Source organism: Apium graveolens, chromosome 3 (genome assembly GCF_009905375.1).
Source record: "Apium graveolens cultivar Ventura chromosome 3, ASM990537v1, whole genome shotgun sequence".
NCBI lineage: Eukaryota > Viridiplantae > Streptophyta > Magnoliopsida > Apiales > Apiaceae > Apium > Apium graveolens.
In genome coordinates this window covers 101135048-101147199 of record NC_133649.1, presented here as the reverse complement: position 1 = coordinate 101147199, position 12152 = coordinate 101135048, and the positions used below count along the sequence as shown (strand labels likewise).

General features: G+C 34.1%; 4 protein-coding genes across 8 annotated transcripts; all 4 read right to left on the bottom strand.

Moving 5' to 3' along the window:
• Window positions 1-361: 361 nt before the first annotated feature.
• Window positions 362-1714, bottom strand: LOC141714481 (replication protein A 70 kDa DNA-binding subunit E-like). Its single transcript, XM_074517999.1, has 5 exons — window positions 1236-1714; window positions 860-1139; window positions 671-770; window positions 458-579; window positions 362-369 (listed from the first exon to the last, which is right to left on the bottom strand). The coding sequence occupies exons 1-5, from the start codon at window positions 1383-1385 to the stop codon at window positions 362-364; spliced, it is 660 nt and encodes a 219-aa protein (XP_074374100.1). The 5' UTR covers window positions 1386-1714.
• A 153-nt stretch (window positions 1715-1867) lies between these two features.
• LOC141710835 (uncharacterized) lies at window positions 1868-4612 on the bottom strand. Of its 5 annotated transcripts, none has more exons than XR_012571080.1 (9): window positions 4535-4612; window positions 4267-4429; window positions 3237-3318; window positions 3034-3143; window positions 2777-2931; window positions 2583-2700; window positions 2296-2502; window positions 2050-2199; window positions 1868-1943 (listed from the first exon to the last, which is right to left on the bottom strand). XR_012571080.1 is itself a non-coding variant. In XM_074513354.1 (8 exons), exons 4-8 carry the CDS (start codon window positions 3109-3111, stop codon window positions 2176-2178), a joined length of 582 nt encoding a protein of 193 aa, XP_074369455.1. In that variant the 5' UTR covers window positions 3112-3143; window positions 3237-3318; window positions 4267-4429; window positions 4535-4612; the 3' UTR covers window positions 1894-2175. The 5 variants fall into 5 exon arrangements, 1 of the variants encoding a protein (XP_074369455.1); XR_012571081.1 differs by lacking the exons at window positions 4267-4429; window positions 4535-4612 and adding exons at window positions 3637-3733; window positions 3811-4085; XR_012571083.1 differs by lacking the exon at window positions 3237-3318.
• A 1401-nt stretch (window positions 4613-6013) lies between these two features.
• Window positions 6014-6703, bottom strand: LOC141714480 (uncharacterized). The gene has a single exon (XM_074517998.1). It carries the CDS (start codon window positions 6701-6703, stop codon window positions 6014-6016), a length of 690 nt encoding a protein of 229 aa, XP_074374099.1.
• Window positions 6704-10036: 3333 nt separating this feature from the next.
• Window positions 10037-11760, bottom strand: LOC141714479 (uncharacterized). Its single transcript, XM_074517997.1, has 4 exons — window positions 11526-11760; window positions 11170-11422; window positions 10743-11057; window positions 10037-10667 (listed from the first exon to the last, which is right to left on the bottom strand). Exons 1-4 carry the CDS (start codon window positions 11758-11760, stop codon window positions 10037-10039), a joined length of 1434 nt encoding a protein of 477 aa, XP_074374098.1.
• Between the last annotated feature and the right edge of the window lie 392 nt (window positions 11761-12152).

Genomic DNA, 12152 nt, shown 5'->3' with positions numbered 1-12152 from the left:
AGTACTTCATTCTAACAGAAAAAGTTCAAGATATTATTATAAGTACTTGATCAACAGCAGAAATAAGTTATCAGTACTATATCTTACCTCAGTTTGATCTACTCCCATATTTTTAATGCCTTGTACTGTCAAAATTTTGGGAAAAGGGATGCTCGGTGCTGCAAGATTTGTTCTTGCAAATGATGATTTAGATAACCTAAAAAGAAAATACTCATTTTAGATTTAACACTTTTAAATATTACATAACATGTTGTCAATGAACTTTGATAAAAGCACTACATTCTTCTCATTTCAGTCACACTGTGATGCTTGATGTTGAGGTAGAAATTTGTAGCTGCAGCATTAGAGAGGTCTACTTCATCTACAACACTAGGAATTTATAAAAATATTGATGAATCATGATTAAAACTATCATAAAGACATGCATCCAAGTTAAGACACTTATATCTCAAAATACCTGACCACTTGTTCACTCTAGCACATCCAATAATGATGATAATAGGATAATCAATCTCTTGTTTGAGAACATCATCAAAGTATTTGGCAAAGTCATCCCAAAAGGTTACTTTTATGGTGTTACTGTAATAAGAAACATATTCAAAACAAAATTCAGTGGTAGTTAAAGAAAACTACTTGGGTACTATATTCTTGCAAATATATGAAACCAAACCTTTCGTCGGTAATTTTGAATGTAATATGTTGTTGTATGGCTCCATGTTTATTTGGGATTCTTGCCAATGGTTTAGGTTTTTCCATCACCCCGATAACATCTTAAAACAAACAACATTATATAATTTGAAGTTATATACTTTATAAATTGGCATAAATAAAAAAAATAGTAATTATTTAGATAACATACCAGTAAGATATCGGTTTTGACTTGCTTGTGAATCTAGATCAGCAAGGTCAAACAGATCAAAAATATACTTCTCAATGTTTACCATTTTCTCTTCTAAAGCTGTAATTTTGGTTTGAGAATCAAGTACAATTTGAATGTCCTTCCTAAGAGGTCTGAAAATGTCCTCAGGCCTGTACTCTTTAACTGTAAAATTCTCAAATAGGTAGACTCTTCCAATTTCTAAAATAGGCTCCAACTGATCAGCGTCTTTACCAGCTACAAAACCATGAATTCTTGCACGCTACAGGAAGAAAGAAAAGGAGAAAAAAACATGAATAAAACTACAGTATCAGTGTTGAAACTTTAGTAAAAAAGTAACAAAAGTTTGCAGGCTTACTTTGCCATCCACAAGTAGAAGATTAAAGTTTTTGAATGGCTCTTTAGTGCGTGTGTAACCTCTCCACAAATTCATTACCCTTCCTGCAACCTTCCAATCATATTTACCCTTCCTTAAATCTTTGAAACTATCATACTTCCTAGCAGACATTTTATAAAATTATGTGACTAAAACTTGATAGAAAGGTTTGAGTAAAAGGACACAGGAATCTCACTTATATAGAACTCTTGGATTAAATAGTGTAGTATGACATCCTTTAATGATAGTTTCCAGGTAGGTGTATGTAAATATATGGGGTATTTAATTTTCAAATTAATCAAGCAATGTAGTTGAGAATCTCCTACTGCAGCTCTGTTCATTGTTTGATGTTACAGAGGAAGTAGTGATTACTAAGGTAACTTTACTCTGAACATACTACTGTGTTCACTAAATATAAAGGCTGACAATAAAGAAATATATATCAACATACCAATTGTATCCTGGTCATTAACTTCAAACAGAACACTTTAAAAGCCAAAGTAGGAAGTGTCTGTGAAATATTTAAACATTCAATATTACAATTGACGATAATCCCAAAAGTTGTGCAAAAAATAAGTTCAAACATTCAGAATTTGACACAAAAAAGTCTACAGATTTTAAAATTGTGCCACAAGGGAGTAACTTCAATATCTTCTACTTTACAAAAACATGCAGATCACTTAATCAGACCTGCAATATTGAAAAAATATTGCAAAATTATGAACAAATTTACACAACTGTAATATAGTTGAAGATATTGATAAACTTCAAAAAGTGTAACTGATTTAAGTGTTACCTCTTTCTTAATGTTTTTCCACCTACCAACAGGAACATTTTCATCCAATTCACAGGATACAACTTCATTTTGTTTTCTTGCTTTTTTTTTGTTTGAGGACTTCTCAGTAGGAGGACTATCAGCGCTTCACTTAGAAAGGAGATCAATTCCCTACAAATAGTATTATGGTTAGATACCATTATGTAGTAATGATGAATGCAACATAAATAGTATTTTGTTTACATAAAATACAGTAATTCACATTACCATAGTGACTGAATCAGCATTACTGGTAATGTCCACTGTGTCACCAGGAGTGTGATTTCCTAACATTTCAACTGGTTCATCAAGTGCATAGACAGTATAGACAGAGCAGGATTTCTTTGTATTTTTTTCCTCAATCAAGAGCGTTACAATGTAATCACGGTTCTCAAATGATTTCAACATAGGAGGAAAGTTTATCCCATCTCCTACCTTTGTACACACCATAAACAGGTGTAAGAAAAATTATTTAACAGCTTGTTAAAAGAAATGTGGAACATAATTTATCTTACTTGATTGTCATCATTCTCAATATCAAAGACATCTTTTCCAGTAAGCCGATAAATTTCTTCATCAAAAACCATTGCAATAACACCAGTAACATCTTTACAAACAACAGCAAGTCTAAATCTAAACAAACACAGAAATAAATCATTAGATTTAGTGTTGAAGATATTTCATTGCTGAGCGTCAAATATGTCAATACCTTATATCAGGATAAGGGATATTCCGTTTACATGTTTCACACTTATACCTTTCAGCAACAATGTTTACCTCGTCACCACAGGTGGTACAAAAATTGTCATACCAGTTGTTTTTTTCCTCCACTTTTTTCACATTAACTTGGAACCTCACCTTATTCTGCATAAGATATTAAAATATTAACTAACATAGGTACAGCGTAGGTAATTTGAATATTTACGCTTTCCTGATTCTTAATCAAACGGGTAATTACCAACTAACCTGAATGTACTCTTCAGTGAACTTTTTAATTTCTGCAATGGTGTAAAGTTTATTATCAATGACCTCTTCTGCTTCCATAGTTTCGACAATTACTGGGGGGGTCAGCAAGCCTGAAATTTAAAATGATTTACACATTTAGTACATTTCATGGAAGACTAAAGACTAAAAATACGTATAAGTTCTAAATTAAAGAAAGTTAGAACCTTTTCTTTAACAGAGGCACACTGTAGTGATCAGGATTAAGATAGAACCGAGTGGCGGGATAGTTGTTCAAACAATTCTCTCCTAAGGAATAAGTTATGTGAAAGAACATCATGATTTTAGTAATAACTGAATATGCCAAGTAATAAAATTCATCACCAAAAAAACAAATGTGTATAATAATTTACACATCATCAAATAGATTCACTTTTGCACTTGATATGATGATTATTACTTGCTCCTCTTTCATTTGTTTCAGTTTTTTTTCAAACTCAACAGCTAATGTATTGAAAAAGGTAACATTCAGATCAGACATGTATAAAAGGTTGTGATGTAAACACATTAAAGATATCAGCAGTATACAAAGTTCTTGGCAAGTAAATTTTCACAAAATTAATTTACCTTCCATCACTTATTCGGAATTTGATATGGGACTTGCTCGGGTCATCTTTCGATAACACAGATTCAACATCGGTGTTTTGAATAACACCAACAACATCTATTAAAAATTAAAGGTAAGCAATTAAACTTTTTAGTTAGGCAAAACGGTAAACATGATAATCAACTAATTTATACCTATTAAGAACCTGGAATCTTTCAAAAATGTGGCCACTTCATGAAAATCAAACAAATCAAAAGCATAAGGCTCAATGCGGGTGACATTGTCTAATTCAGGCTCCATTACGGTATAATTGTCAAAATATATATGCTTCTCATTTCTGATTTCCCTATTCTTCATAATAGCTTCGTAAGTTCTCACATGAAAATTTGAAATACTAAAAATCTTCCCTTCTTTCAAATCATCTTGGAAAAGCGGTGCAATCTTAGAACTAACAAAGGCATAAATCCGACAGTTCTACATGGAGAGAAAAAAATATTTCACTATAAACAACATAAAAAAAGAGAATAGCAATTATATAGAAATTTACTTTGAAAAGGTAAATTCAACTACCAAATGGCTTTAAAGACATCAAAAGTTATATTTCTAGACATGTCCAAAGTAAATGTTAATTTCAGTATAATAAATGTTACCGAATCATCAATGAAGATAACATTCAGACCACGAAATTCCATAGTTGCCCTGGTAATACCCTCCCAAACAGCTTGAGCTCTAACACGTATCGTCCATTCAGTCCTTTCACATCCAAGATTTTGCAGCTTCTCATACTTGTTAAACAACATTTTTTATACAAACCTGTATTGATATAGATAGGATAATGAGATTATGAAGTTTAACTTTATTTTTATAAACATATGAAATGACATTCAAAAGAGAATGATGTAGAACAATGATGCTTACCTTGATAAATCGTCAAGATAGGAACAGTTTTCTTCAATAATGTGTCTAAACCCTGAAAACTTATCTTGATGTGTGGTGTAGAATGCTTTGTAAAAATTGTATTGGTATATATATCAGATAAACATCCGATTTGTCCAAACTGACAGGGCATACGTAATGCAAGCATCATGGTTTTACAAATTGTTTGACTTCAAGAAGATATAATTGAATTATGATGACTTTTCTATATCAATGTTGCCTCAAAATAGCTGTAGACTTGGGCTCTGTTTTACATAAAGGTATATGGTAGCTATCAGATTTAAACATACTATCTAAAATCAAAGACCAAAATATTATTACATATGGGTAGTTCAAATAAATTCTAACATTACCGGTTTAAAGTTCCATTCGAAATATAAAGGATGTCGACATGTTTAGTCACATTACAACGACAATGATTACACCAAAAATATAATAACAATAGAATTTGTTCCCTTACATGGTAAACGAATTCAAGTGTTTTGTCATAAATTAAAAGATTTCAGGAAATTAACCGTAAATCTAAACTTGAGGTACATTATAGAAAACTTCTTTGTACACTACATTCTGAGTAACATTTGTAGGAGTTCCACTACTTGAATCAATGAAAATTTTAAGCCCTTTGGGAGAAGTCACTCGGCTGACAGCAACGTAGAATTGACCATGGGTAAACATCGACTTCGGAAGAAACAATCCAACTATTTCAAGCGACTGACCTTGTGCTTTATTAATTGTCATGGAGTAGCAAATTTGTAAAGGCATCTGTTTTCTAATGAATCTGAATGGCAGAGTAGTTTCAGTTGGACATAACTCCATTCGAGGGATAAAATATCTTGTGCCAACAAAGGCACCACATATAACTTCACATTGTACACAGTGTTTCAAGCATTGGGTCACCATCATCCGCGTCCCGTTGCAAAGGCCAAGTGTCTGATTCAAGTTTCTCATAAGTATAACTGCAACTCCAACCTTTAGTTTCAATTCATGAGGAGGAAGTCCTGGAATGTTGTATTAATTAAGATATTCCGGTGGAAAAGCAAAACTAAGATCAGATTGGCTACCAGCAAATTATTCGGCCCTGTCAACGCTGAAGTAGGTGACAGTCTCTCCAGGTATGGTATCCATAATAAGATAATTTAGGCTGCGAACAGTTTGATTGGTGGGTGTTAAGATTGCTCTTTCACTCAAATATTTGGGATATTGGAACTTGGTCTGGAAATCAGGATATGTCCATTTGATCATATTCTTAACTGAATTTTGGATATCAGGATCGCAAAAATCAGCTGGAATGCTTATATCATATTCACAATATTCATCTGATCGATCAATGTGATTATCTATCTTACCATTACCAATATTAAGTACCCATTCTGCAAATAATTTCAACATTTGTCTTTCTTCTTCATCAACACCCTGGTCCAGCCTCATGTTCTGTTTCAAAACAAATATCCTAGCCAAATTCTACAACCTTGATCGAGTAATACATGCAGATACAATTTCACCATATGATCCATCGGTTATAACTGGTAAAATTTGACGAAAGTCCCCGTCTAGTAACACTGTGATACCTCCAAAAGGCTTGTTTGCATTATCTACATCCACTGATTTCATAATGTCTCTTAAAGAATGATCGAGGCATTCAAAAGCATGCCTATGCTGCATAGGGGCTTCGTCCCAGATTATAAGACTCGTGCATTTGATAAGAACATCAATGTCGGAATCATGATGGATGGCACATGAAGAATAATCATCCAACATAATTGGAATTTTAAAATGTGAGTGTGCCGTCCGTCCTCCGAGCATTAAAGTCGCTGCAATACCGGATGATGCAACCAGAAATACTATCTTTCCCAGAGATTTTAACTTGTAAATTAATGTTTTCCAAACATAGATCTTTCCATATCCACTGCTGCCATAAACAAAAAACAAATCTCCTTGCTTGTTCTGAACAGCTTCGACAACGGCATTGTACACTTCTAGTTGTTCAGGGTTGCAGTTAGGAAACAGCTTGTTAAACTCTTGCTCCATTTCTAATATGTTGTAACTTGTTTCATCATAAACCAAATTGCTTGTTGCGCTATGAAGATAGCTTAATGGTGGTTGAGGGAGCTGGGTGAACTGCTTCAATGACTTGCCAATAGATCTCAACATCTTGTTAATTTCTGTAATAAGAGTTAAAAACAAATAGCATGATTTTATATAACTTTAATTTGTTTCGCAGGGTGAAATTCATAACGATATATGATATTAGTTATAACGACTAGTGTATTTTTATTTTATTTCTAATATTTGGAAGTGTAATAAAGGTTTAAGTAAATAAATAAAATGTGTCTATTGGTTTTGGCAGCAGTTATGGATTGTTATTTAATTATTTATGATTGCTGTTATATGAGATTGAATTGTGTGATTTATTAATGAGATATATGATTTTATTTTTTTTCTTATAAAAGTGATTTTGTTGAAGTTTTAATTCCATAAATATTTGAATTGTCTTTAAAATTGGTTTTCTAATTTTATAATTTCAATAATTACTTTTAGGACTTTATAAAATTAAGAAATCAATATTTTATTAATTATTTATGCTTAAATGATTTTCTGAGTGTGTTTATCTGTAAAATCCATATTTAATTCAGGAATTCTTTAAAAATCATGAAACTTATATTTTATTAAGTTTGTATTATTCGGAGAATTTTAAAATTATTTTGGGAATTTTCGGGAATCGTTTCACCCGCGTGTCGTCTCGTTATTTGTTAAAAAGCGGGTATAAAGCGCACCTCGAAAGTGTTTTTAAAATTTCGATACTTATATTTTTATTAACTTCAAGATATCTGAAATATTTTAGACTATTATCGTGATTTTTTTGAAATTGTTTTAAGGATGTCTCGGTTCGCTAATTTCAAACTCGGGATAAAAATTCAGGTCCCCGGGTATTTCGGGACACGTGTGAACAACTTATAATAAGAAGTTAACACGTATCCTTTTTACAGGACACGTGTTGGCTGCAGTTTGTTTCTCTTTTGTTCCCATTTCAGTCTCTCTCTCTCGGTCTAATCTCGTATCTCTCTCTGTATCTCTCCCCTCTCTATTCCCCATATCCCACCTCTATTTTTCCTCGGGTGTTTCGGCTGTTCTTCCCTGTTTTCCTCCGTTCCCATTCCGGTTGCTTTGGTTTCGCCGCCGCCGCGATTTTCCGGTGAGCTTGGTGGTTCCGATCAGTCTTGTTGGATTATGTCTATATATATATATATACTGTTGTATATATATGTGTGTGTGTGTGTGTAATTTGTGTGTGTGTGATATGTGCGTGCGTGTGTGCTGTGTTGTGTTGGTGGTGTGGGTGGGGTGGCGCGTGGCCGCGTGCTTGCTCCCCTGTCTTTTGTGATGTTATTGTGGGTTGGTTCTTTGGGCTTGTGCTGATTTCCCTGTTGGGCCTTGCTGTTGGGCCTTGCTGTTGGATTTTGGTTTTGGGCTCTTGGTTGAGCCTGTGCGTGCAGTAGGACTTGGTTGCAATTTTAATTCTTATTCTTTTTCTGCAGGAATTATTGAGTAAAATTCTTGATATTATTAATTCGCGTGGGAAAATACTTATTAATAAATCGGTGGAATTTATTTGGATACCCGAATATTTCGGGCACCAATAAATTCCGCGATGACTCATTACGAGCGGACGGTGGACGGTGATGACGATGTTCTGAGTCCTAAATTTTATAAATAAATAAAATGATTATGTAAAATATTTTTCGGACTTAAATAATTAATTTTGATTGGTGTTGGGATGTACGTTGTATAAATGGTGGAGTAATATTGGGGATTGTTTTGATTATTGACGTCGATGGTAATCGATGGGTAGTTTTATAAACAAATAAAATGCTGCCAAAATTTCCTAAAAATATATTGTAAATGTACATAATTATATTCTACGTGTTACCCCTAACAATATTCCAACTACGTGACTATGTGATTACGGGTTTATGTGTATAATAATAATACGAGTCGAGTTATCGGATTGAGTTGTTAGAATTTGAGCATATCAAGCATGTCGGTGTAACTGATTAGGGTATTCTGTATTTGTAGATTCCGAGCGAGTTTTCCCAGGATTAAAGTCAACGTGAAAGCTACTTAGGGTTTTGTAAAGCGTTGCAAGGCAAGTACCCCTGACCATTCTTTTATGGTTCGGTGCATATGAATAGCTAAAGGTTTTACTTTCGTAATGGAACAGAAACGTTTTAAGTTACGTATCCCCCGTATTTGAAATGTTGTTTAAAATTATGTTTTCGGGAAAAGTAACTTCTGAAAGTACCTATCTCTAAACGTGATTTAAATGAAAAGAGGATTTCAATAGTGTGCTGTGACAGAATTGATTTTGAAAAAGAGATAGGTAAAAGTGATTTTTGAAAACTGGATAAAACGATCAGATATGGGATACGTTGGGGCCAGAGTAGGCCTATTGAAGTGGCGTAAGAGGCTAATTCGGTTGCGCGCACTGTATAACCGATTAGTCCAGCAGGTCAGAGACCTAGCTAGTCTCTGAGTTCCGGAATAGGTAAATGAGATGGCAGTTGGAGCCATAAATAAGATGGCAGTTGGAGCCGTCTGGTGTTGATAGCCTGATCAGCTGTCTTCACATATCCATTACGTATCTAATTGGGTTTTGTGATTCCCGTAAGGGTACGAATAGTTGATACAGTAATTTTATAAGTGTGACTAGCATGCTAAAATTGTACTCTGATGTTTTTACAGCACACTACTATGTTGTTTTGATGAAGCATGCTAGTTAGTGATATCCAGTTTTCTCTGATTTTTGTTGCATAATGTTGATATCATGATTACAGTTCTGTTCCTATCATTGTTACATTACTGTTTTATTTTGTTATTCATATTTTGGTACTGTTGAGCGATTATGCTCACCCTTGCAAACTGTTATGTATATCTCGCAGATGCCTAGAAGATCAGTCAGACCGACCTATGTTCCCGCCCCTACTGGACCCGGCTCCTCTGAGGTAGTTTGTATCAGGCCATGAGGTCTGAGGAGTTGCTGAATAAAGTTAGAGTGTGTTAGATGTTGAATAAAGAGTTTGTAGTATTGAGAACCCGAATTATACTTGAACCTGGATTGGATCTTGGTTCGGGGTCAAGTTAGTATATTTTAATAATAATTCTGTTGTTTATATTTTTGGTAATTGTGTTTAGTGACGTCAACTCCTGACCCCGGGGTTGAGGCCGTCACATTAGTAAGAACAAAAAAGATCCAGTATTATCTAATAAACTGTAATACTATATATCAAATACATGACAATCTTCAAGATAAGGTAGAATCTATAAAGCAAATCAAGTTCTGGACTATATCATTTAGACCAAGGCATGAGCATACAGACTCCATAAACAAATGAAATAAGTTCTAAAATGTAAATAACAATGGGAGGTTCTCATACATAATGAAATATGACATTACTAAAAAAGTACTTTATTTATAAGTTAAAAAAACTAACCTTTCAATGCATAATACTGAAGTTGTTGGTCGCTTAGATCAACATTTGGCTTCCCTATTTCAGAACGTCTTTGTAGTACAAAATCATCAACCATGTGCTTCCAATGTTTTTCCCAGAGATTCTTCAGATCAGTCACTTGACAGTTAACAATATTGTGTACAAAAAGCTCTCTTATTTGAGGAGGGAATCCACTCTTTGAACATTCTTCAATCAATTCAATCCATTCATTGTCGTCGTCTAACAATCCAAGCTTCATACATGCCTCTTTGAAAGTTGGGTATACTACACCATCAACCTTTTTGAGAGCATTGAAAGATTTTGGCCCTTTAATTTTTGTCAGTAACAATCTTAGATACCAAATCTCTCCGGAGCTGTGATGTGTATACATAAGTCGGCCAATTTTTTTACCACGCTTCCTCAATGTCCACACATGATCTGAATCATTCCACACATAATGTTGAGGAATCTCATCATAAGAATATTGTCTCGTATTTGGATCATCAATATTTAATTTGAAGAAAGCTTCCAATTGACTCATCATAAATTTCTCACATTCCACGACTTTTTGTAAATCATCATCTTCTCGGAAAGTGCAACTCTTGTCACCAGGGAGATGAAATGGTAGTCTGTGTACTGACACAGACCGATAATGTATATCAAAGCCGAAAATTCAATAAGCAGCCTCGGCACCACAGATATACCTTCCATCAAAATAAGACTGAATTTCATCTATCGGCTTGTCCTCATCCAAGTTTGATCCAGAATTCTTTGTAGAAACCTCAATTGTCACTCGATCATGGCCTTTAAGGCAGTACTTAAATAAGTACTTTAAACTACGTGCGTGGCAACAAATTTCTATGTTCATGTGACATTGGTATTTTACTAGTAGATCTCGGTTGTAGGGTACAACCCACTGGTTGTCAAGAGCATGATTGTTTTTCACAACAGTAATTTTAGTATCACGCCGCTTGTACACAGGAAATCCAGATTGATCAAAAAATGTGATAGGACAATACCTACATTAAATACACAATGTTTCATTCAAAAATCTGTGTACAAATCAGACATTATATTACATGAAAATTAAAAATGCATCATAACAAAAATGTAATTTTATGTAGTTCTTACTTTTTTGGGAAGCTTTTACTGTATTTGGAATCCTTCATGCAAGGAGATGTTTTCCTACGGGAACCACAAGGCCCATGGATCATAAAAGATTTTACTGCGCCATACCCAACAGGATTCTTAACCGGGTCAGGTATCTCAGCAGATACAAAGCTGTCAATATTGTCATTCAATTTTCTTTTGGAATCAGAATCAAGCCAAATCAACATGTGAATATGCGGCAGTCCTCTCTTCTGAAATTCGACTACATACATAACTGCCAAAAAAATTAAAACAATTTATATATAGACAAAACAGTTCATCCAAGTATAAGAAACAATGGTTCTTCTTTATATCTTCTATTAAATTAAAAAACTCACTTGATATACAAACTCTAAAATACTGCTTCTTCTTTATATCTTCAACAATCTGATCTACTTTGAGCTTAAAAACCCGTGCAATTATATCAGGAGAATCAACAGCTAGACAACCAGGATGCAGTTTCATCATTTGTTGAATTTCATCCCACACAGGAGTTGTGGTCATTGTCAAAAAAATGTCGGGGTGCCCAATATAACGACAAACGGCAAGGGCATCTTGAAAATTCTGCTGCATGTATCGCTTGGAACCAAGAAAGCTAGCAGGTAAAATAAATCATTTGCCAACATTAGAGGTATTATCTTCCCGGTTACGTAACGTTTTCTGTATATTGCTGTATAAATCATTTCGCAACGTGGTCTGGTGAGTACGGAACCACCAAAGACGGGACTACTCAATGGCAGAAAAGGCATCTACAATATACAGTTGGAAAAGTCTTCCACCTAATCGGGGAGTGTTGCCTGCACAAAATATAGAACAAAAATGATTTAAATTAATACAAATCTACAGAATAGCTAGCTAGAACTGTCCAACTACATATATGCATTGTAAATTTGAAATTACCTTCGTTAAGTCGGCATTGTAACTTGTAAGAGTAGAACTCCTTCATTATAATCCTCTTACGCTTC